The sequence below is a fragment of the Fusarium oxysporum genome, chromosome 9 (assembly GCF_000149955.1).
Source record: "Fusarium oxysporum f. sp. lycopersici 4287 chromosome 9, whole genome shotgun sequence".
Lineage (NCBI taxonomy): Eukaryota > Fungi > Ascomycota > Sordariomycetes > Hypocreales > Nectriaceae > Fusarium > Fusarium oxysporum.
In genome coordinates, this window is record NC_030994.1 from 409943 (window position 1) to 435377 (window position 25435).

Genomic DNA, 25435 nt, shown 5'->3' on the forward strand with positions numbered 1-25435 from the left:
TGCCTTTCTGAACCGGTGACAACCATTCCGGCCATAATAACGCCCATCATAAAGCCAGTCTCATCAAAGTTCCAGATATCATCTGATCGGATACCATACTTCGCGATTGTGTTCTGTACAAGCCTGAACCAGCCACGAATAATAGTCGGATCTTCGCATTTAGCTCTTTGATAGTCATATTTGCGAAATAAACGCGTCTTTAGCTCTGGTTGTCGCTTTATGAAGTTATGAGCCCAGCGCTTGCCAACAGGTGACGCGTCGCGGTCTATAAGCAGAGAATTGGCCATTTCTTCCACAAAACGCAATCGCGAGGGAAATCCTCGCGAATCTAGGTCAAGGACGAATTGAACTATTATCTGTTCCTCTAGATCAGATAGTTTCCGTGAGTTTGGGATGGAATCGCGTCGTGAATGAATGCCATGTTGACGACGATGTAAGGTACGGTAATGGACTTTATAGATAGTTGCAGCGCGTCGGATACTTAATTTGGGGTCATTTTGAAGGGCCTGAAGGGCAAGAAGAATTCTAGCTTCATCTGAGGGTTGTGACATATTTGGTGGTTGAGAAGTATCTGATCAAATGGACATGTTGTAAATTGAGGGATCTTTGTGACACTCGCTTATCTGTGACACTCGCTTATCATACACGTTATAACTTATTATATTTTTAATATTACTAATAAAGATTAATAATATCATACTTAGTAGTTTAATATAATTAATTAATAATTACTTTATATAAGAGGTAATTAGGTAGAAAATAATATATTAAAAAGATATATTATAAATTAGAAGATAAAATTAATAAAATTAGCTAAAAATAAGAAAATTAAATATATATTTTTATATTTATTTAACTTATATAATAATAATATAATAACTTAATTATATAAATTTAATTATTTATCTATATAAATAAAATTATATATAAATATTACTTTTAAAGAGTTATTATTATAATATTATTATAATTACTTATAACGTGTTTGATAAGCATGCGTCGCAGACAAGCATGCGTCGCACTTTTCCCTCTTATATCTAACTTTTTATCTGATCAATTAGTTCTTAACCACCAAACATGTCATAACATTCAGATGAAGCTAGAACCCTCCTTGCCCTTCAGGCGCTTCAGAATAACCCAAAATTAAGTATCCGACGCGCTGCAATAATATATGAGATTAATAAGCACTGCCTACGTCGGCGTCAGCAAGGCATTTAATCGCGAAGCGATTTTATCCCGAAATCGCGGAAACTATCTGATCTAGAGGAACAGATAATAGTCCAATTCGTCCTTAACCTAGATTCGCGAGGATTTCCCTCGCGATTGCGTTTTGTGGAAGAAATGGCCAATTCTCTGCTAGCTGACCGCGATGCGTCACCTGTTGGCAAGCGCTGGGCTCATAACTTCGTTAAGCGACAACCAGAGCTAAAGATGCGTTTATTTCGGAGATATGACTATCAGAGAGCTAAATGTGAAGATCCGACTATTATTCGCAATTAGTTCAGGCTTATATAGAATATAATTGCGAAGTATAGTATCCGATCAGATGATATCTGGAACTTTGATGAGACTGGCTTTATGATAGGCCTTATTATGGCCGGAATGGTTATTACTGGTTTAGAAAGGCAAGGAAGGCCAAAATCAGTGCAGCCTGGAAACAGGGAATGGATTACTTTGATCTAGGCGATTAATGCGGAAGGTCAATCGATCGCGCCGTTTATCGTTGGTGCAGGCCAATATCACCTTGCTAATTGGTACCGAGAATGCAACCTCCCAGGCGATTGGGTTATTGCAACGAGCCAAAATGGTTGGATAAATAACGAGCTAGGTCTTGAGTGGCTAAAGCACTTTGATCGGTCTACAACTAAACGATCAAATGCTCGGTATTGTCTTTTAATCCTTGATGGTCACGAAAGCCACCACTCGGCCGATTTTGAGAGATATTGCAAGGAGAACAAGATCATCACGCTCTGTATGCCTGCTCATGCATCTCATCTACTCCAGCCTCTTGATATTGGGTGCTTTGGGCCGCTGAAACAGGCTTATGGTCGAGAAATAGAGCATCTGATCAGATGCTCTATAACTCACATTTCCAAGACTGAGTTCTTTTCTGCCTTTTATGCTGCATTTAAAGCTACTTTTACAGAGAGTAATATACGGGGGGGCTTTAGAGGAGCTGGGCTTGCTCCTCTTAACCCGGAAACTGTAATCTCAAAGCTTGATGTGCAGCTACGGACCCCAACGCCTCCTGGGGAGGCCACTCAACCATCAACACCATAGGCTTCAAAGACCCCAAAGACAGTAATTGAGGCCCAATCTCAGTCTGAATACCTCAAAAAGCAAATCAGAAGGCATCATAGTAGCTCCCCAGAGTCTATATGAAAGCTTTAAAGTCAGCTACTAAGGCAACAAAGGCAGTTATGCATAAAGTTACCTTATTGAGGGCTGAGCTCCGGAATCTTCGAGATGCAAATGAGATACTAAGCCGGCGCCGGAGGGCAAAAAGGACTAGACTACAGAAAGGAGGGACTATGACTATATAGGAAGCATTACAAGTAATTAATCAGATGGATGTTAATACGCAGGTAGTAGCCGAATCATCAAGAAGTGGTGGTCAAGTAAGGTCGGAGCGACCAGGTAGTCGACGCTGTGGTATATGCGGCAAGGCCGGGCATAATGCAAGGACCTGTCAGGTAGTGATTGAGATATCTGGGGAAGAGTATAGTGAGTAGTTTTAATTGATCAGATGGTTTGTTGAGGTTTTAGAGTTATTTGAAGTTAAGAGGCTAGGAAAAGTGCGATGCATGCTTGTCTGCGATGCATGCTTATCAAACACGTTATATTATAATATAAACTTAATTAAGTTAATTTAACTAAGATTAAGATTTTTTATAAATTAATAATTTAAATAATTTTATATCTTTAAGTACTTTTAGATAAATTTATATATAATAAAATAACTATTAAGTAGCTAATTATATATATTTATAGCCTATTTAATAGAAATTTTTTATATCTAGCTAAGAGAGAGGTAGGATAATATAGCTAAAAGTCTTATACTTTTATAGCTCTTAAGTTAATTAAATAAGAATCTTTAATAAATAGAAGATTTAGAACAGAGACTTGCAGGTATTAAAGTTATTTAATACCCGACTGATACTGCTGTTATTTGGTTTGGCCAAATCAACTCTAAAGTAACGAATAGATAAGAAGCGGTTTGGAATAGGGGTTAAGATCCTACTTTCTCGTAATACCGCGTTTGGGGATATGACGAATGAGCAGCAGTAATTGTTGGTCCAACGTGTCCGTGCCCGCCCAGTGGAGACGCCTGTTCATCCACAACTGCACGTTAAATGATGATTCGTCGTTCTGTTCTTGAACTTGACTCGACATGACAACTGCACGCTGAACATCTGATTTGCGATATCTCTGAAAGAGCTATCATCAGATGGTCATTGATGTTAAGCATAGGAGGGAGTTACTTGGAGATAAGGGTCTAGAAGGGATGTCAGAGTTACAGAAAGTTAAGCAGCAAATTCTATATGCAAAACTACAGCCAATTTTTGCTCTCAGCTTTGTGTATGAGTATTTAAAGATTTCAAATGTTCAGTGTTGTAGTCAATATACAAACAAAAATGTCAGGGGAACAGACTGTGTTAGATGCGAGTCTGTATATACCGTAATACCTCGAAATATGTTGTCTACTCTATGTAGTGCAATTGTCTAGATTTCCAGAGTTCCTTTATGTAGGCTTCATGAGTCCAGGACCCTCGATAAAGCTTCTGGCCTTGAACATATCGAGTGAAGCTCCTGCTAGCATGCAAAAGGGGAACGCAGCCGATGAATTCCGGAGGCATAATTTGTCTATGAACAGCTTACAGTAACGGCGACCCGGAGAACGTCTACAAAAACAGCAGTATTGATTCTATATTCAGTAAGATAGTCCGCCGTATCTTCCGTGAGGAAACCCTTGGGTATGAAGTCACACATCAGATTGTTTTCAATCCGAAACATTCTCAGATTGTATCGACTCACGAAAGGTTCAAGGTCGGTATCATCAAGGGTATGTGGTGTAAGCCACATTTGGCGAGCGTGCTGTTCAGAAGGATCAGAATACAAAGACTGTGATTATTCGCGTTGACGGGTACGATGAAAAGGAGCTAGCTCGACTTGATGACATATGGTTGGATACTTTAGCTGTGCTGATACCTTCAATGCTGTAAATAACAACACACTGGAGGCCGGAATTAGAACACGATGATCATGCTGTTGCACGTCAAACGTCACGCACCGTGGGTGATGTTAATGCGGCTTCACATCATCCCATATAGAAGGTTAGATTTAAGGTGCCTGTAGTCAGGTTCGATAAATGGATGGTTCAGTACCTACTGGCTGTGAATGCTCATCAAGAAATACGCCCCAACTCCGATCTCGACAGCATTCGTTCCGAACACCTAAGCTAAGACTACACTCTCGACCGCCATTGAGTTCCACGTTAATTGTATGGTTGCTGTACTCTTTGTGGTTTCCCATCTTGTTTCTCACCGTCATGGTCTCATTGTCTTTTCAGACGGGGCAGTGCCATAATACCTTCGAGGAATGCCCGGTTTTGGACGATGGTCGGACATGGCATCTAATTTCGGGTGCTTGTCAGCCCTGAGCGACTTCCAACTCTATGCTCTTTTGGTAGTTACCGTGCCACTCTTGAGAATGACACCGAAGTGTTCCCAACCCTTCGAACCAGCCCATGTTCTCAGGTCCATCCTCGAGGAATCTTTCTGACGGGAAGTGAGGAACGGTAATTTCCAAAGGGTACAGCCGACCATCATCACAGAATATCCATGGGCGCTGTTCAAATATCTTTTGCTGGAGATCGAGTGTAAATAAGAGCTGTTTCCTAAAGTGCTGGTACATGGGCGCTTCGTCTTTGATACAATGGAAGCTTCGGGATGGCATGCCGACAAAGTCCTTTGTGGTGTGGCGAGTTCCATAAGTCCTCGATGCACTCCAGCGAGGTCTCCTTTGAAGGGTATCACAAAGATCTTAGCCAAGAAACTTGACAAGAAAACCAAGGCCATTTTTGGAAAACTCCATCAGCAGTAGCACTCTATTGTGAGGAGGTAAACCAAGATCATACAAATAGGAATCTGGATCGAGGTAGAGAATATCGGGGAATATAAGCCCGGGCCCAAGAGATGAATCAGAACGGATATTTGGAAGCCTGCCATTACAGTACTGGGCGAATTTAACCCCATACAGCGAACAAGCTTAAGCATGAACGCTTCGGTGGCTTCAATGTCGGAAAAGGGACACGGGAATTTCGGGATAACGGGATAAAGGGTCGAGATCTTCCTGGCGCCGCCGTCGGCTTGCGGATTCCTGATGAGGGACCGCCTTGATAGTCTTGCAGTTGAGCTCGTGTAGCAAGAAGGCTTTGAGGAACCTCTTCATTTTCCTATCCGTGAGTTCGTCAATTCGGAATCTCTCCGATATTCTCTGTCCGCGAAAGACCATGTTTTCGCCTCCAGGTGATTAGATCAAAGACAGAGAGAGACATTCCCTCGGTGGGAACAGAGACGTGGCTTTGGTGAGGTGATATTGCGTCAAGAGCAGAATAGGTCGGTGTAATTTGTCGAGCGTTTTAAATAACCCAGGCTCGTGATGTAGAAGTGGGATGTCTACGGCAAGTCTACTTCACAATGTTGTTGCCCAAGAGATTCTGTTCAATTGATGTAACTCTGTTGTCCGTTTTGTTCTTCCCATCTGAACCTCCATCCCCTGACTAGTAATCATCTGCAGCAGTCTCTCAGTGATGCCCCTCTAGAGTTAAATCCCGCTTACCAGCTTGCCTAGATACAGATGGCCCAACGAGAGAGTGCATGCATTAAGCTTCGCTGTGTTGTGAAGGGGAGTCGCTCTCAGTGCCTGTGACATACCGAGTCAGTTGCTGCTTGAAGACCCGGTTCTCTTCCTGAAGACTTCTGATGAGACTCTCATGCCTCTCAACCTTGCCGTCTGTCTCAGTCAACCGTTTCGACAAGTTCTGAATCTCAGTCTTCTGAGACTCAACGCTGGATTTCAGCTCCTCGATAAAACGATCTTGGGCTCCCACATGAGGGGCGCGATACCGTTCGTGTTGAATAGAGCCAGGTCCAGCCGACGCAAGCTGCTCCATCAATGTACTGGGATCGCGTTGACTCCTTCGATGAGAGATTTCGGTGGAACGGGAGGAAGTGCTGTACCGGGCAACTTGAGCAGAAGAAGTGGCTTGTCCACGGCGCGGTCTGACCGATCTCTGGGGAGAGGTAGGAGGCGAGTCTCTGTCGGAATGTGATCGGTGGCGGGATCGAATGATCGCATCAGAAATATCAGGAGACGGGCGAGGGCTGCGAGATCGACTAGCCACTCGTTCGGTGTCTCGCGTGGATGGGCCTGATCGGCTGGCTGGCTGCTCTCTGTCTGGGAACTAGTCAGGAGAGAGAGTCACAGTACCGTGGATACCGGGCCTGGCAACGATCCTGAGCATCTGTTTGCATGATCGAGCATCAAGCTCACGAAGTTGGTCCCTGGTAGGCACCTCGTCCCTGGTGGGCACCTCGTCCCTCTTCAACAGCCTGAAAGCATCGGCTACGGCTTTCACGGAATAGCTCACGCGCTCATCGGAATAGGCAAACGCGTCGACCGTCTTCTGGATACACTCCACATCTGTTATTTGAAATGGAATGATGTTGTGTCGTAACAGGTCCAGCTCACGCTTCGACGGGGACTTCTTGACGGTGGCGCTCTCACCAATGCCATACATCAGGTCGGAAAAGACACTGGGCTCCTCCCTCTCTTCGATGGCGGCGTTCCTTGCGTCAATGTGGAGCTGGTGTACCGTCTTTGGCAGCTCTTTGCCCTTGAACGACTGCAATGTCGCATTTAGTGACTGTAGCACTGGGCAGGGCGCGTCAGGAAAGGGAAGCCAGCGAAAGTTGATCGTGCCGCCAACGCGACAATTTGCGGCATATATCAGAGTATGGACGAATGGACGGTGGTCCTGCTGCCAGACTGTGTGAAGAATCAGGTCCGCGATGGCGTTACAGGCGTCCTTGGTGAAGAGATGACAAGAAAGAGCAGCGCTGTCCTTCTCTATCTTGGGAACGAACTGCAACCGGTTATACGGAGAGAGCAAGACAGGCGGCGTTTGCTTAAAGAACCGGACACAGACGCGCCAAAGGTCTCGCAGAGGGTCATCGTTCTTCTTCCTCGTACCAGCGTGATCCGAGGACTTCTTGCGTTCCGACATTTGCCACTTCGCCTCGATTTCATCCTCATCAGCCTGACCCCAATCATCATTGATCAGAGAGTCCCCGTCTTGCAGAATGTCGGTCATTGCGTCGAGGGTAACCGCGCGATGTCGTTGCAGTACTGTCTCGATGATGGGCACGAGACTTTCGTCAATCTCGGCTGCCAAAGGTCTGCCTGGCCTCCTGGCAGCCTGTGGGTCGTTGTTCGTTGTACTCATGTCGATGGTGGTATTCTCAAACTTAGACAGTGTGTTTCTATGACGTGTCAATTAACGCAAGATACGTAACGTTGTTGAGCTTGAACACTTACTCGAATACAAGTGCAGAGGTTTGGGAGAAGAATGCAGACTGTGAAAGCTCGAGAATTAAGCGAGCCCAGGTGGTCCAAGCGCAGTTTGTTTCTGAGTGACTCAATGCCTCACAAGTCTTGTTCATGAATCACGGAAGGATGTCTGTAGCTTTGCTTGAATTAGACAACCGAATTTACAGTTACAGAGTTGAGTAAATAACAGAAGTATAGGTTCAGTAATATATATAATGGATCCCTTTAAAGTCTAAATCTCATAGGTGGTTACGCGGAGATCAATGCGATGCTTATGAGACACGTATCATAGAAAGAACAGTTGCATTCAACCACGGAGGCATTCAAAACAATTTTAAGATACATAAAGGCTCAATACTTTCAACGGAAATGCGTGGTTGAAGAGCACCACTGCTGATCCCGGGCGTATTCCTGAGATTCGGACGATGCCTCGACACAATCAAAACAAGGCTCGGTCACCAGTGAACTTTGAGAGGTTACAGGGGGTGACCAGCATAAGGTCCTGTAGCCCAACAGTTACTCATCAATCGGTTTTCCAGGGACAATAGACAATTTTATGCACAACTTGAACGCCGCGAATTTGAAGCGAGAAAGCATCAGGTCATGATAAATTTGACTCATTGCCTTGAGCCACGGCCAGACCTCATCAAAACTATAGTTTGTGTACTCCTATCCTGTCCTCATACTTGTAGACTAAATCCTTCAGACCTTCGACATGTCTTGGACGCAAATATCCTCCAGTGATAGAAATGTCTAGCTTGACTTTAACTTGAAGGGCTTAGCTTTCAGCCACCTCGTTACGTTTTGGCACTTTCCCTGCCCATCCCTTCATAACACAGTCGGAGACGTGCCGTGGCGTTGCTCTTTCATCTCATCGGGAATCAGTTGCCTTGACCGTGGTACTATGTTGAAGCTGAGAGCGGCGGTCGCGTTCGGGATAGACGGTTCTGTCACGGGAGGCTGGCGCAGTGTAGAACAGTCATTGGGAGCGAATCTGGATTGCCGATGGGAATTGGGAGTATAGAACCAAGGAGAGCGTGGCATAGAGTTGACTGACTTGAGTTTGGCCGTCGATGGACACGGGCCTTGAACGGTTTCAGCCACTCCGCTTCTGAGCCCATGGGCGTCTTGTCGGTGATCCTCGAATTGCTCCTCCCAACACGAAGCCATCCCCAACTTCGGCGAGGAACTTTCTGCAAAGGCTCCCCTCTTTGAGTAACTCTTATCAGAAACCGAGCGATCCGGGTGATTGACTCCTCGGAAACCATCTACGTTGGTAAGGCCGGGAGGCAATATGTCGCAATCAGAGATGGATACGGCGGTGGCCGTTTCGAGAAAGTGAATTGACCGAAACACTTGCAAATGAGGCGTCCGCGATGGAGACGGTTCGAGTAGACGGTGTTGAGATATGATGGAGTCCTAGAAATTGAAGTCTCAGCAGAGGTTAGGATATCGCAAGCGCCCGACATTCACATTCTTTCCATAAAAGCGGCATCATCACCCTTGATTACATTCCAACATTCGTTCCATCATCACCATCGCCAGTGTCGTCCGTGGCCTCGTAGATACGATCCCCCTCTTCGAGGCTCCCAATCGATACGGAGGAAAGAATCCAGCGACGAGGTCCGTTCTCTGTACAGATTCGCGTCTCCGGAAATATGAGTTTGGTTCCTGTGGTCTTGGAGCAGCAAGTTAATGGTGTTGTTGAATAGAACTCAGAGTTGGGTGAATCCTCACAGGTCGGACACGGGCGTCGCGTGGCATTTCGTTGCTTGCCTTTGAGCCTCGATCTCGCTCGTGACGCCGCTGAACAAGGTCAGTTTCGTGACGAGGGAGGAACTTCACTCACAAACAGTTGATGGAGCAAAATATATCCTCTATCAATATTCGTGACTTGCCAATAGGTCACACTGCCTGCGAGTTGATGGGCGTTCTGCTCGTGTCATCTTCCACGGTATCATCCCTGTTAGCTTCTAGTAAAGTATAAATGTTTTGAGTGTAATGGTTCATCGGAGAGACTCTCGGTCGATATCACGAGTGGGGTGACAAACCAGTCACTGTCATTTGCGATCACCGTAGAGTGGTAATAGACCAGCGAGACTGCAAGGTAGCGGCCAACTCGCTCCAATAAACTCAGAAGTCCTGTTGCAGTAGGTTCGTGGAGTGATACACTTGTGATAGCGTTCAAGGATATCCACTTGTAGACTCATTGAGTCTTCTCGTGTATCGGTGAGTCGGCTTGTAATTGTGGTGCGGTAGATAGGGACATTCGACTACTTTGACGTCTTTCGTGGCGATGCGCAGAGGCGGTCGTTCAAAGCATAGCGGTATGATGGTTTCTAATAATACTGCCAGCCATGAACTCAACGGTCAAATACGGCCACCTGCTTGGAAAACAAGCGAAACTTGCCTGTTCTGAGTGAGTCCGTCTGAAATGAACCATGACTCCGACAACGTAGACTTTGGCGGATAGCGTGGGGATGATGCGAGAGAAACAGTCCTCGTTGGCGGACAGACGGTAAATGACTTGGATAAAGTAGAGATAGGAGCGAGAACCAGAAGGTGGGCCGCGATGAAAGCCTTGTTCAATCTAAGGTAGGTGAAGAAGCAGAATCCAACGAGGGGTAAACACCCCCGCTCCGATCTTGTAACACCATGCTTTGGAGAGCGCGGAAAACTGCTAGAAGAATCTAGCGAGATTTGTGTAACACTTTTTTAATGAAACTGAAGGTGTTATCGCGTGTTCTTCGGAGCCACTCCTAAAGTAGCTTGTTGGATGTTCTCGAGAAATGACACCAATATTTTTAGTGAAGTTCACCCTCCTTGTTACATGGGCCTCTCCCCGGATGTGAAAGCCGGTGACGAACAGCAATTCAAGTGAGCTGACATCTTTCCCAGCATCCGAAACCGTCATAATTGGGTTTAATGTGAGGCAGGGTTATTTTGAATATTCCCGCTAGAGTCTCCAGCGTAGCGCAATATCACCGAGACTTGCAAGGTTCAATTGTGGGTTTTCGACGATTAGCGTTTGGATATTGCCTGATTGAGACGGCACATGCTTGATCATTGGTTAGGACCCATGAATGGTGACATCAAGAGCTGGACCATGCTATTAGTGCCTTGGGGGACTACACATAGCTCGTGACACAGTCAACTGAAGCACATTCGCGGACGCCCAACCACAGCAACGCCCCCAATGGCAGGCTTCTGATGCTTGTCACGACAAATGAAAAGTGGTGAGACCATGCGAGATTAAAATATAGAATAATCAACCCGAGAAGGCTGTGGGACAAGACGCCTCAACTCGACACTCGTCCTGTTTCACCCAGCCGGAGACCAGTGATTTCAAGGAGGGGTTGTAAGACCGGCATGGGAATCCGGCAAACGATTTATGATAATGTGAAAGGATGAAACATTTGTGATTTCAATAGAATGATATTCGTCATTATCTATCTGACTAACTTGACTGTTTGGATGTGATAAAGTTGTATCTTGGGTGGTGAGATGGCACGCCCCGTTTGATGAGCGCTGTTCACGACTTGTTCAGGGCGGGCGGGATTGAAGCTCGCCGGGTGATCAAATTTGAAGGACCAATCACAGGGCCGCCTCCTTTTTAGGTGACCAGGGTTTGGGCTGTTTTGACGGACCTGCTTTCAGTGGACTTCAGTGAATGTTAGTGGACTTAGCGCCTGTTAGTGGATTTTGGGTTTTTTGACTTTAGGTACGTACCTTGCTCCGCGCTCCCAATTCTTGATAGGCGAGGTACCTCTGGGGTTTGGGCTGCTCCTTTCAGTGGACTGCAGTGGGCTCCAGTGATTGTCAGTGGACTTAGCGCCTGTTGGTACATTTTGGGTTTTTTGACTTTCGGTACGTACCTTGTCCCGCGCTCCCAGTTTTGCTCAACCCCCGCCAGCCAAGCCAAGGTACCTAGGTACCTATGTCTTCCGTTCGTGGGCAAAAGGGCCTCGTTTTCATGCAGACTACCCCATATTTCACCTTCCTCGAACGGAGGCGGACCCGGTCTTACGGATGCTGAGAGGGATATCAGAAACCAATGTATCACCGCTTGCTGAATGATTGTGATTTTCACAGAACTCAAACGTCAGTCCTTCTCCTTTGCTTGATCCATAATCAGGCTAGTAGCCCTTGAACTTCAACATGTGCTGGCGGCATCCTGTAGTCAATCTGCGCAGTCGTATTGTATCGGACCCCTTTCACCAAAGCAGATCCGGTCCATGTTCTTCACGAGTCTCTTTGCCTGCTCAAGATTTAGTCCAGTTTATCATTAGCTGGACTTGCTTTGAAGAGTTACCCTAAGATTAGGAAAGCCTTATTCTAAATTATGAGTAACCAATACAAGTCTATAAGTCTCAATGGAGCAGGGAAGCGTCAACGAATTCGATTTCCGGGCCCGATGGACCGCCCCAAAGAGGCTAGCGTTTTTCAGTGACGCTTGGCTCTTGTCCTTGGAGGTCTCCCTGGTCTGGGGCTCCCTTCGTGTAACCCAAGCGCCCCGCTTCTCACGTCTGCAGTCTTACCTCTCTTGACTGAAGTTTTTCTGCTTCATCGACAGGTTTTCTCAACAAAATTACACCCAGAAGCTTACTGCCACCTGGTACGCGCACACAAGAGCCATGGCGTCGTATCGTCGTCAGATTCGGTCCAACCTCATTGTTTGCGATGCCGCCGAGGCCACCCCGAAACTCATCCACTCACTGCCCGACCTCATCGTCATCTCAATAACAAGGAGATACGGCTATCCTTCCTCCGCGACCCAGACCGTGAGACTTTCAGCTGGTACAGCGCCGACCTGGCCATAACAGAGTCGACGCTATATCACATCATCGTCGAGCTTCCCCCCACCGTTTCACCTTGAATTGCCGCGACCTTACATCTGAGGAGAAATCCGCCTTCGACAGCCACCTCCCCGAGGATACAAGCGGTTACAAGGTAGTCGAGATCAATGTCTCTTGCAGATCAACCACCACCATCACCGACTTTGGTCACCCATTCCATAGGGCGAATGAGACTGTGGATAACTGGGTCAACCAGCATACACCGAATAAGGGATATTATTGCTTTGCTAGACCTACTTCGCCAGCACAGCTTTATTCTCCTTGTGAAGGCCACCGATGCTGAGATCACCCATGTCATCAACAGTGTCAACTCCCAATCCATTCCCCCGCGACTATGGATACGGCGAAAAGTGAACCTCAACTTGACTCCCTAGCGGCCAAGCTAACATTGCAGGCACGCATAGCACATGGAACGATACAGCCGACAGGTCCCTGCCAACAGAGGTCCCTCCAACGATCCACCAGCAAAGGCACTTAGGTGCCTAGGTACCAAAGTGGCCTCGTTTACGAGAGTCCGGTTCTTCCGGACTGCCCCACATTCCACCTCCCTTGAACTAAGGCAGTCTCTTGATCGATGCTTGGGAGAGTTTGCAAAACCAAGTTACCGGCCAAATACCTGACGAAAATAGTTTTGACAGGGCAACAATACCAGTACTTCCACTTTACTGGATTTATGATCAGATCTACAACCCCCAATCTCAAGTCATGCGGCACATCAGCCCAGAAGAAAACGTCAAAAGGGGCCAAAGTGAGATCCCGAGTTCATAGATAGCGCTGATTCATCATGGCCGGCCTTGATGGAACTCGGAGAAGTCAGGTCTTGGCTGGAAATGGCCAGATTGGCTCATGCCACCTTTCAAGAGACGTCTGGACCAACTGGGAGGCTGATTCAAGACCACAGTTGAGTCAATGAGTCTGATAGGGAGTCCCTCCACTTCACTATAAGCATGGAGTAGATATGATGAGTTATCGTAAGTCCCGGGAGTTTTACGATAGATAGAAATTGTTGTAATTGAAGCAAGCAAATCGTCAATGAAGACAATGTTGGGACTGAGGGGCGGTAGCTTCAGGCTGACCAATGTGATTAAGTCCATCTCGTAAATCAAGAGCCATCATCAGGAATAGGTTGGGCTGAATGCAGCGAGATAAGCATCGCTCCAACAGATGAGGCAACGGGTGGCTTTAGTAAAAGTAAGAGCCTAGCTTCATTCAAATCAAGCATTGCTTTCATTACCATTCCCCTATCCACGATATCCCTCAACCCAGGTCAATATTTCAAAGCTCCCTAAGACCTGGTTTCGATACGCAAAAGTCAACAAGTCAATTATATCTGTATCAAGAAACCATCATCTCAAACTACTGCATCTTGTTCAACAGGATCAACCTTGAGAAGACATGGCGAACGCTGATGTGGCTGATAATTTCTGCTACGATCAGTCAATTTAGATATTTCTAGCACAGTATCGACTGATTCAGTTGCTAGCGCTTTGGAAATTGCTCGAGTGCAGTCAGAAAGCTCAGTGTCTAAGACTGGGTTGAGATGGACTGTCTTGGGTATCTTTTGATCTTTCTGAGACCGGATGTCTTGCTCACTGTGAAAACTGCCCAACCTTCCATCAAACCCAAAGAGGCTAGCGTCATCCACTGACGCTTGGTCCCTCTTGTGTTGTCCTCGTGTAACCTCGAATACCCCACCTTTTGCCTGTAGCCCTCCCTCTCACCTCTGGATCAACAAGCCTTCTCTCATTCATCACAAGGCTTCTTAAACAAAATTCTTTCTTTCTTGCCGCCTGAGCCGCGGGCATAAAGAGATGGCCTCTCCTCGCCAGATCCTCTGTAACCTCATCATCCGACAGGTTACTGATGAGGGCACCCCGAAACTGGTTCATCTTCGCTCGTCGAGCAACTTCATCATCAGTCTGAACACCAAAGGGATTCGAATTTCATTCCCTCGCAACCCAGATCGTAGCATCTGGAGTTGGTATTCCGTCGATCTTGCGACCACAGACTCGGCCCTGTATCATATCACCATCGAGCTGCCCCCACGAGGTTTCACTGCGACTCACCACGAACTCACTGTGAAGCACAACGAACTCCTGTCAGGCCTTGATGGTGAATTGAGCGAATATCGACTTGTTAATCTGCAGATCACGCCTCATTTCAACACCACTGTCACTGGCTTTGGCCTTCCATTTCATGGAGCGAACGCGACTATTGATGATTGGGTCAACAAGCATACTCCAATCGCTGGGGTCGCTCCCTTGCCAGAAATCCTGAAGACGCGCAACTTTACTCTCCTCGTAAAGGCCAGCAAAAATGACCTCGACAACATGATCAAGGGCATCAATGATCGGCACCAGCGTAGCGACTACGGATACGGTACTGAGTAAGTCTCCATTTTCTCCTCCATTAGGCTGCAGTTAACATGTGCAGTCACCAATGGAACTGGGAGCGATACAACAGACAAATCCCTAAACTCAGAGGAATGCTCTTCCCCGAAACGATCCGCTTCAAAGACCAAAACGAAAGAGACACTGCTTGGACCCAGATCCACGTTCAAGATGTTTGGGACTTTCATCATGATCTGGAACATGTCAACGATGTTGAGATGCCGGCGCTTATCTAGAAGATTGGCAACGAACCCCTCCAACATGCGGCCAGGTTTCTGTGTCTACTGGAACCCTCCCGAGACGAATTCGTGAGTACATCTCCCAGCCTATGGCTCAAGCTAACATGTTAAGGAAAACCGGCATTGGCGTGCTGTCCACCGTGCCTTGAAGGGGTCCTTCACCAAGCTGCAAGTCGAGTTCCTGCCGAACCGGTCCCGACAGCTAGTTACCTGGGACGCGTCGCCAGTGATTTATGGTGACTCGGAACTCCCAAAGGACATTGATTCGTACGATCGAATTCCGCTGGTCTTGCTGCGCCCAGATACAGGCGACGGACACGACTTCTCACCCATCGCCCACGACAAATACGAACAAGTCAACGAGGAGCTGGAACGGGATCGTGTCAAGCTTATCTGCGAGTCGAACGCGTATGGGGAAGAGCTTCGTGTGCAGGCCATCAATCGACTGAGCGACGCCAAGGTCTGGCCCACCATGCAGCAAGACACTCTCGCCCTCAACAAGAAGGCCATCTTCAATGAACTGTTGATCGGCAACGGACTCTGGAACCTTCATCATTCCGGCTCCAACATCGACTTGACTCCGTTCGACCTCTTCAAAGATATGCCCGTTGAGATTCGAGACACCTGTCTTGGCTTTGTCTTTGAAGGTGACCGAGGAAAGGTCCAGCAATATTTCAGCAAGCTTCATTTCGGCCTCGGAATTGTTTCCGGACCTGCTGGTACTGGAAAGTCAACCCTTGCCTCGGCCATCACAGTTCTCATGTGCCTTAATCAGACAATCAAGCACGTTTACGTGAGCGCCGCTTCAAACGAAGCAACCGACAATATCCTCGACCGCATCGACACCCTCGCCAAATCTATCATCAAGAAGCTTACCGAAGATGGTATTTCCGCCAACCAGCTGATGGTTGTCCGGGGGTACAGGATCAAAGATGAGCAGGACAAGTGTCTCCGAGCTCTGACTGGGCTGCGATTCAAGCCTGGTCCTCGAAGCTCGTCTGCGTGGAGGTTCAAGAACTCTTTGTGCTGGTGGACACTGCGAGTTCTGGGATCCAGCGCTGTCCCCCAATTGACCCCAAGTGACAACAGCGAGCTTTGGGAGCTTCACCAGAAACTCAAGGAGCTTTTGGTCCCTGGGGCCGTGAAGGATCCCAACATTTCCGAGTTTGCAGGCCTTTTGAAGCTTGCAGAAGAGCTCGACCCAAAGAAGCGCACAAAGTACTCGACCGGCACTTACCAGAAACCCTTACGCAATCTGATGGGCTTGGTTATCAAATGCTCCAACGTCGTGGCTGTTGTTTATATTGCGCAGTAGTGCTGGGTGAAAATGTATTTTTATGAAACTTGGTTGTTCATTATTGAGCTGAGAGTTATTCTCGGGTTTATATCTCTAGATGATTGTATCTAGGACTTTGAACTTTAAATCTAGGACTTTCAGACTAACAGTCTGAATCCTGAAGGGAAGGGGATTCCCGGATTTTCCAACACGCCCCCATCCACCTTGTCTTCAGGGCACAGAGTCATCGTGGACTTCAGTACTCCAAATAATACGACCTGCTTCCTCGATCGGACATGCACTGACTCGAATTGCTTCTAGAAAGTGACCGTGGCTGACGGCGTTCAATGGTTTAGTGAGTCCGTCTGCTACCTGCTCATGTGTGCTGACGTATTGCACATCAATATTCCCGGCTTCAACTTCTTCTCGGATATGGTGCTCGGTTAACGGAATGTGCTTTGTCCGTTGGTGAAGCTCAGGGTTTCTGCATAGCTTTAGGGAACCCTGGTTGTCGCCGTTCAGTGGGATAGGCATATGTAGCGGAAGGAGCAGTTCAGAGAAGAGGTTCCTAGTCCAGGCCAATTCTCTGGCACACTGGGAGAGTGCTGTATATTCAGCCTCGGTAGTCGATAGTGCCACTGTTTCGTGCCGTTTGGCCCTCCATGAGACTGTAGATCCTTCAAGTTGAACAAGCCATCCAAACGTCGATCTTCCCGTAACAGTGTCGCCTTTCCAATCCGAGTCGGCCCAAGCTGTGATGCTCCAAGCGGATTCAGGATCTTTCTTGACGCCCCCAAGCACCAGGCCGTGGTCTCTTGTCTGCTGTAGATAGCGGAGACCTCTTTTGATCATTCGTGAATGTGTTGGTGATGGATTCGACATGTATCTTGAGAGTACCGAGAGTAGGAAAGCTAAATCGGGTCTGGTTTGGGTCATTCCATACATCAGCGAGCCGGTTTTCGAGCTATAGTCTTCTCGTTCTTCTGGAGAAGCCGAGTCGCCATTGTCTCTTGGTTGCAGTGTCGAGAGTGAATTTCGCTCCATCGGGGTCTTGACCGGTCGACAATCCTCTAAGCCGAATTTCTTCAGTATTCTGGTAAAATATGCATCCTGGGAAAGGTAGATCAGCCTTGAGTTCCTGTCTCGGGTTATTCTTACTCCAAGAAAATGGCTGGCGGGACCGAGATCAGTCATTGTGAAGATCTCTCCCAGGCGGGCTTTGTACCCTTGGATTGCTTCCTTGTTGCTGCCCATGATGAGGAAGTCATCCACATATGTGATGATGATCACTCCCGTTGTGGGATTGTGATATACGGCCGTGTCAGACGTTACTTGTCGAAAGTCAAGGGATTCCAAGGCCTCCTTCAGCTTCTTTTGCCATTGCCGAGGCGCCTGTTTGAGTCCATAGAGGGATTTGATCAGTTTGCAGATCTTCTCGGTTGAGAATCCTGGCGGACGGTCTTCTGGGTGTTGGTCGAAATACTCTACAAGCCCTTCCGGCATTTCGATGAAGACTTCTTCCTCGAGGTCCCCTTCCAGGAACGCCGTCGACACGTCCATCTGCTCAATCTCCCAGTCAAGACAGGCAGCAACGGTGAGGAGGATTCTCCAAGTCGCCGCTTTGGCAACAGAGGCAAAGGTCTGGTTGTAGTCAAAGCCGAACTGTTGTTCAAAGCCTCTGACCACCAGCCGCGCCTTGAACTTGTCGAGGTTGCCGTCCTCGTTTTTCTTGACCTTGAATACCCATTTGACGGTAAGTGGCCTATTGTGAGCTTGGTTGCGGTCCAGCATGCGCCAAGTTCCTTTCGTGAGGAGACTGCGCAGCTCACTGTGTATTGCTCTGAGCCAATGCTCCCTTTGCGGACCTTGAAGCGCTTCAGTCATTGTTTTGGGCTCAGTGATCACCTCTTTTCGGAGATCGGGCAGCTTAGCTGATGTCATGGATGTTGTCGTCTGTCCATGCTGAGGATTATGCACCTCAGCATGCTGAAGATTGTTCACTTCAGACCTTTGTGGCCTTGGAGTCTTTGTCTGCTCCGTGACGGACTGTGGCCGGCTTGAGATGGGAGCTCCGTTCTTGCGGATTTCCGGCTCAACATCATGCTCAGTTTCGGTCAGGAGTTCTGTCTCCCCAACCTTTTCGTAGAATTGTACATTTGCAGAACGGACGATCTGATGTCCCTTCCTGCGAGAGGGCACCCAGCAGGTGTAGATCTGTGAACCTTCCATGCATAGGTAGATTCCAGCCTCTCCTCTTGGGCCAAACTTGTGTGATCTCAATCTTCGTTCCTGCGGTATGTGTATCGTGACTTGTGAGCCGCAGATTCGTTCTCCGGACAGATCCGGCTTGTTGTCTTGTCCGGGGAAGGCCTCGTTGAGAAAGCTTTCCATGGGAGTGAGGCCATCAATTGCCCTGGTGGCTGTCACGTTTGTCTTGCGCACCATATCTTCCAGGACCAATGGCCAGAGCTCTATCGGGATTCTTTCCGATTCCATGGTTGCTCTGACTTTGTCAAAGATGATGCGGTTAGAGCGCTCAGCAACTCCGTTAAATTCAGGAGTATATGGTGTCGTCTTGATGATCTTGACGCCGTGAGTGTACTCGAGGTTTTTGAGAGACGCACCATAGAGCTCAGAGCCGCCATCCATTTGGATTGCGTACACTCGGATGCCATACTGAGTTCGTATCTTGGAGATGAGCTGGCCTAGAAGTTCCGAAGCCATCCCCTTCCTCGTGAACGTGTAGGCCCATCTCATTCTATGCCTGTCATCTGTGGCAATCATTCCCCATCGTTCGCCTCTAATGCCCGGTGGATTGACTTTGAAGGTGTCAACATGAATGAACCCGGCCCTGGAGGCTCGTTTCCGTTTATTTCGCGGAGTCCATCGTAGGGCCTTTGCGATGTCGCAGGCGAGGCAGTAATTGAAAGGCTGATGGTCGTGGTGGCCGTCACAGTACATTCCTCTGGTCATTTTGGCAGTCTGTGACACCTGATATGCGTTAACATGGCCGAGTCTTCGGTGCCAAAGGTCGACATTCAGGCATTGGTTTGATGAAGCAGTGTGATGATTGCATGGTTCTGGCTGGAGTTCCGAGACGGCCTGGTTTGAAACAGTAGTCTTTCCGACCTCAGTGTTCACGTACAGACCGTCCCTTCCTATGCGGAGGAGACCAAAGACATCTCCTGTTGGGTCGTACATGTCGTTCCCGTCTATCCAGCCGCCGTTCTTGTATAGCCTGAGTCCTGACATGACATTTACCGGAAACTCAGGGATGAACAGCGTGTCTTTGAGGTTAATTGTGACCTGCTCACCCCATTTGTTTATGAAGCAAATTTTGACTGTCCCCTTACCGAATGGGTACACCTTCCCACCGCCCGTAACGAGGACCGTTCGGGTTGCAGGCTGCAGTTCTGTGAATAGGCTTTGGTCGTTGCAGATGTGGACTGATGAACCTGTGTCGAACAGCCATTCTGCGGTTGAAGAGATGTTATCAAGGGAGACTTTACACGTCTCTGTATTGTCCATAGGTAGCTCGTCTGAGACGCTGTCTTCAAGAATCAGAAAAGATCGCTCAACTGTCATGTGATTTGATTCCTTGATATGGAGATTCTTGGTGCTGTCGCGTTGAAGATCATGCTCCATGAGTTCCTTGGCGAGACGGACTGCCCAGTCGGGTCGCTTATCCTTATGGGCGAACCAACAATCATTTTCATGATGTCCTCTCTTCTTGCAGTTCGTGCAGGTATGTTCCTTGTTCTTGCCGACTCGATGATTGGTTTCCTGGCTAGACTTGTTCGCGGCTCGCTGGTTCTTTGAAGATCCTCTCCTCCGGCCACTTGCCTCTTGCTTTCTTGCGGCCGGGCCCTTCCTTCCAGTCTTTTTACTGTGAGCCCAGTACGTGGAGGCAGTACCATGACTGTCATCATCATCTGATGACCTGTTTTCATCAATGAGATCTTGCTGCATTGATCGTAGTGTTGGCGGATGCTCCGAGCGTAGGAGAGCGCGCTGTCTGGCAGTCCAGTCAGGGTACTCGTTCTCGCAGGCAGTCAGATAAACAACCTTTTTGAGGGTATCTGAGATTGGTTCTTTCTGCTCGAGGAGAAGTTTGACGAGTCGTTCAAAGTCGACATTAAATTGTGGAATTGTCTCGTAAGAGCTTGTTTTGATCCGGATGAACTGGTAAAGTGTTGTCTGCAGAAGAACTGGGCCCGTGCCAATACAATAGGCCTGGAGAAGGTTGAACATCTCCTGGGGATTCTCAATCCCGACTAGTTGACTAAGTGCTTCTCCAGTGCAGTTACCTCGGATGGAGACGGCAGCTTTTGCCGCCCTGATCTTTTGATCCATAGTCTGCTGTTCCTCGGGAGGGTAATCACCAAAGACAGCATCTTCGAGACCATTGATTCGAAGAATGGCCTTCTGAGCTGGGCAATATTGCTCCCAATTGGAGGGTCCGCCTAGCTTGAGCTCTTGCGGAAGGAAAAGAGTATTCTTTTCAGAGATGACCGTGGTACTGTCATACATTGAGGATGGTGTGTGGTCTTGACCTGAAGCACCAGGTTGCGACGATTCGGATGCAGGCGATACTCTGATTGTGTTGCGAGTTCGCATGGTGGAAGGTGGGACTCGTCGTGACGTCATCTTGAGTTGAAGTTAAAGTTTGGTTCTTTGATTCAGAAGAGAAACCCGGTGTTTGCTAACCCGGGCTCATAACCTGTTGTTTATATTGCGCAGTAGTGCTGGGTGAAAATGTATTTTTATGAAACTTGGTTGTTCATTATTGAGCTGAGAGTTATTCTCGGGTTTATATCTCTAGATGATTGTATCTAGGACTTTGAACTTTAAATCTAGGACTTTCAGACTAACAGTCTGAATCCTGAAGGGAAGGGGATTCCCGGATTTTCCAACAGTGGCTACAACACCTGCGACATCCAACTCTTTCCTGTACAGATCATATAACTCCAAAGTGGCTCGCGGCGTCATCTTTGATGAGGCTGCCACATTGTTCTGCTCCGACGGCTTGTTGGTTCTCGGCAATACACCTCGACCTATGATCATGTTCGGGGATACCAAGCAGCTCGCACCGGTACTGCCGACGGCGATGGAGCTGCTCCATACTGGAAAGGACAGACGCGACAAGACACCGGAGGAAAAGAAGTTGCCGACCAACCGATTTGCCAACTTCTACCGAATCTCCTGGTTCCATTTGTTCATTCACCTCGGCTGGCCAGTGTTCAATCTCTACCGTCAACACCGAATGGCACAAGGTCTCTTTGACCTCTCTCTGAGGACAGCTTACCGACATCTGCTCCCCCATTTTGAGTACAGCCCGTATTGCAAATTGCAAAACTTTCCAATCGGAACGCAAGTTGAGAACTACCTACGACTTGAGCATCACATTCCGTCAGCCGGTGCGCATCGAATAGACCCCGTCTTCTTCAATTGTCTCAATTGCCCCTGCAGAAACTACCCTCACAAGGCGACGCGATTCAATCCCCGACAAGCCGATCTGATTGCTGAACTGCTGGTCAAGATGATCGAAAAGCTCTCGCTCAACCCCGCCGACATTGCCGTGATCACTTACTACCGAGCAAACCTTGCGGCGATCAGGAAACGATTCAGAGAGGACGATAGACTCAAAGATATTACACCTTCAACTGTCAACACGTTCCAAGGCCGGGAAGCTCAGATTGTGGTTCTGGCTTTGTGCGTCACGCGCGAAACCGGGCCATCGTTTGTTGCAGAACAGAGAAGTCTCAACGTCGCACTGACTCGGCAAAAGTCAAGTCTCCTAATCTTCGGAGATATTGACACCACGAACATCAGATTCTCAGATCTGCAAGAAGAAGACAAGGCTGATGATGGGCTTCAGAAGCCTGACTCCACAATGATTGACAATGTCCTTCGCACCATTCGGGCCAGCAGGCGGGTCGTGACTCTACATGGTAACCCAGAGATCGATCCTGACAAGGAGTGGAAGAAGCTGAACAGGCAACCCGAGTTCCTTGGGTAGAAATTCGAGCAGAGAACTGGACGATGTCATTGTGGATGGGGGCGGCAGTTCGTTGATTGCTGGGACGAGCGACAGTGTTTGGTAAATATTGATCTGAAGACATGGCTTCTGTGCATTAGATCTATGATCACTAAGGGACCATAGCTGGTAGTGTAGTAATTTGTTTCTTCCGGCTGTCTCGGGATAGTTTGTGATATCGCTTTCATATCTCAATTAACCATGATGGACTGGGCACTGATCTGACGATCATTATTCAACAAGGACTACTCGTACCGACCAACCTAGCCAAGGCACTGTGGAAGCTCATTAGTGAGGCCTTGGATCCTCAGTTAGCAGAGTTGAAGGAGCGCGATGAGTCGCCTGCCGAGGGGGGGAGACAGGCCGAGGTACAAGATGTTGGTGAGGTCGTGCCGCAGTCGTCTCAGCCTCGGATTCCAACTGGACCGAAGGCGATGATGGCAAGACAACAGACTGCAGGGCAGTATTTGAAGCGTCAGAGGGGGCCTCAATTGCCAAGTCAGGAGCAGATGTTCAAAAAAAGGAATCTTTAGCAAAACAGGAGGGACAATATGACGTCTCATTTCCTGTACCATCGAAAAGCTATGGCCCGTCGAATAGACTGGTCCGTTGTTATTTCCCAAAAATTTAAATTACGTGTGATTAGATATACAATGCTAAAGAGTCAGAAGTAATGAAGGATATGTCACTTGAATATTTTAATACGTTATGAGGTGTAAGGAAGTCATTCAAGTGGCAGACAAAAATTCATTGATTCATTATTAGTAGAGACGTTTTGACATCTCATCCATATCAGTGTCATGTAGCCTGTTTACATTTCGAACTAGAAGACAGCCAACTTGGTCTGTGTAAGCCGTTGACTCGCCACTAGAACCAGCCCAAGCCCTTCCTGCAGCGGCGGGCAGTTGGAAAACTCCAACGCCACCATCCGTATCGACGTCAGGAAACCTTGCGTCCTCAGAACTGAGATGGCCATGTGCCTCATCCTCAGCGTCAAGATAAGTATCCTGTACAGGTGGTTGGATGGCCTTCAGCGTTGCCAACTCGGCCTCGAGGGCTGCTAGTCTTTCTATCCCGGAAATGATAGTCTTGTCCTTCTCGACAAGTTCCTTAGACAGACGTTGAATCTCAAGCTCGTGAGACCCGACCTTCTGCGACAGAGCTTCCTTCTCCCTGCCTAACTGGTACAGATCCGTCGACAGGCGTTCGTTCTCTTGCTCGCGAGACGTAACCTTGTCTGAAAGTGCTTGTTTATCCTTGGCTGCCTGGGCAAGCTGGGTTTCAAGATCACGGACCTTCTTTCCAACATCAGAATTCTCTGTCGCCACAGCCCCCGAATCACAGACACTCTCCTCTAGCTGTCGTGGATGGCTGTGGGACTGCACCCTTTGCCGAAGCTCTTCCATAACTCGTGACTGAGAGACTCTCATGCCCTCAAAGCTTGTCTCAAGGCGCTGCTGGCCTCTCTCAAGGACCTCAACACGCTTCTCGAGTCTATGATCCCCGGGTAGGGGGAAAATTTGACTCATCGTCAACCCAGAAGGACGAGGCGTTATTTGTTGAGGGGAGGTTCCCCGGACCTCTCGCCTTGGGAACCCAAATTGCCCATAAAGCGACTCAACGTGGATTCTCGGGAAAGTGTCATCGCCAAAGCTGGACCTAGATCCACGTCGTCGGCGCTGTGAGTCGGGCGGTAACCTTGCAACCCTGTCGTCGCGCAGGTTTCTCGCTAGATCGGCTTGTTCGTCTTCCGACTCCTCTCCACCGACCAGCGCCTTGTATCTGCGCTCTGGGCGTACAGGCCTCTGCTCTGGCGGTATCTGCTGAATATCTTGAGGAAGATGCATCTCTTTATTAATATCCGCACCTGCAGATGCTTGTGCAGCCGTATTTGCAGCGTCCCTAACCGACACATCTGCAAGACATGCCTCATAAGCAGGGGAGCTGATCTCAGGATCGGCCCCTTGCCTATAAATCTCAATATCCCGAAAGACATCCTTAAGACTTCGACCAAGATACTCCTTCAGCTGGTCACCGGTAGCTGGAAGCTCATTCCGCCCCGTCGTCCTCGTCCTCTCGGCTCTGAACGCCTCGTATATTTCTCCCGGGCTACATCTCTAACTCTCATCCGGCCAATTGAAGTTCGTCACCGCGTTGGTAAGCGTCTTCATATCTCCGATGGTGACAGGCAATCCAGGGATACCATGGTAGATCTGCTCTTGTTCAATAATATCTTTCTTTACCTTTTGGCCGATAAAGTAGAGAAAGTCAGAGAAGCCTGACACCCTATCTTTAATGACGCTTTTACGCGCAGACTTATGCATCTCATGCAAGCTTATCTCCCCGTACCTAGATTCATCAAACATGTTAAAAAGAGCCTCAATAGCGGGACATTTGCGTTCTTTTGCATCTTTATGTGGCCAAGGACTGCGGTTATCTACCTAATATTTAACTACATATTGAAGGGCTAATAGAAAGCGTTTATGCTTAAAGTTCTAGCATGGATGCAGGATTAGTTCTGTAAATAGTTTACTGAATTCGGGAGAAAATACAGCTTGATTAGCCCTTCTGCCTCTCTTTAGAGTTGCTAGAAAGTATCTTAATCTATACATTGGGGATATTAGGATAGTCGGTGAGATCTCCTAAAGACGAAGGCAAACCTTTTATAGTGCTTTAAACTCTTTGATTATAGGCGTATTCTTTTCTAGGTTGAAATTTTTATAATCCTCCTTTTTGTTTGAGGCATTATATAGCTTCATGGCCCCCTCTTCAATATCTGGGCGATTATTCGCAAAGTCCACGGCTGGATCAGGACGCATGATCTCTCGCAGCTTTTCCGGGGGCAGCTGGGGTCGCGCGTCAAGGCAGCTTTGAGCGATCCTAAGTGCCCTCTCGCTGACCGGTGTCTTTTCCTTCGCCTGTGGCTTTCTCCTTTGACGACTCGATTCCTTCTCGCCCTGAGGCCGAGGGCGCTTCTGGCCTTGTGATTCGCTCATTGTGTATCGAATAAAAAAATGAAAATGCTG

General features: G+C 47.9%; 7 protein-coding genes across 7 annotated transcripts; 3 read left to right on the plus strand and 4 right to left on the minus strand.

Annotated features, from left to right (window-relative positions):
- Positions 1-4650: 4650 nt before the first annotated feature.
- FOXG_19962 (uncharacterized protein) lies at positions 4651-4914 on the minus strand (the record flags this gene model as incomplete). Its single annotated transcript, XM_018400228.1, has 1 exon — positions 4651-4914. The coding sequence occupies one exon, from the start codon at positions 4912-4914 to the stop codon at positions 4651-4653; it is 264 nt and encodes an 87-aa protein (XP_018246016.1).
- A 970-nt stretch (positions 4915-5884) lies between these two features.
- FOXG_09006 (uncharacterized protein) lies at positions 5885-7724 on the minus strand (the record flags this gene model as incomplete). The annotated part of the gene is made up of 3 exons (XM_018388030.1): positions 5885-6459; positions 6493-7544; positions 7600-7724. 3 exons carry the CDS (start codon positions 7722-7724, stop codon positions 5885-5887), a joined length of 1752 nt encoding a protein of 583 aa, XP_018246017.1.
- Positions 7725-12245: 4521 nt separating this feature from the next.
- FOXG_19963 (uncharacterized protein) lies at positions 12246-12431 on the plus strand (the record flags this gene model as incomplete). Its single annotated transcript, XM_018400229.1, has 1 exon — positions 12246-12431. The coding sequence occupies one exon, from the start codon at positions 12246-12248 to the stop codon at positions 12429-12431; it is 186 nt and encodes a 61-aa protein (XP_018246018.1).
- A 1847-nt stretch (positions 12432-14278) lies between these two features.
- FOXG_09007 (uncharacterized protein) lies at positions 14279-16411 on the plus strand (the record flags this gene model as incomplete). The annotated part of the gene is made up of 3 exons (XM_018388031.1): positions 14279-14853; positions 14901-15069; positions 15209-16411. 3 exons carry the CDS (start codon positions 14279-14281, stop codon positions 16409-16411), a joined length of 1947 nt encoding a protein of 648 aa, XP_018246019.1.
- A 5023-nt stretch (positions 16412-21434) lies between these two features.
- On the plus strand, positions 21435-22391 carry FOXG_09008 (uncharacterized protein; the record flags this gene model as incomplete). The annotated part of the gene is made up of 1 exon (XM_018388032.1): positions 21435-22391. One exon carries the CDS (start codon positions 21435-21437, stop codon positions 22389-22391), a length of 957 nt encoding a protein of 318 aa, XP_018246020.1.
- Positions 22392-23170: 779 nt separating this feature from the next.
- On the minus strand, positions 23171-24775 carry FOXG_09009 (uncharacterized protein; the record flags this gene model as incomplete). The annotated part of the gene is made up of 2 exons (XM_018388033.1): positions 23171-24450; positions 24532-24775. The coding sequence occupies 2 exons, from the start codon at positions 24773-24775 to the stop codon at positions 23171-23173; spliced, it is 1524 nt and encodes a 507-aa protein (XP_018246021.1).
- A 297-nt stretch (positions 24776-25072) lies between these two features.
- Positions 25073-25405, minus strand: FOXG_19964 (uncharacterized protein; the record flags this gene model as incomplete). Its single annotated transcript, XM_018400230.1, has 1 exon — positions 25073-25405. The coding sequence occupies one exon, from the start codon at positions 25403-25405 to the stop codon at positions 25073-25075; it is 333 nt and encodes a 110-aa protein (XP_018246022.1).
- Between the last annotated feature and the right edge of the window lie 30 nt (positions 25406-25435).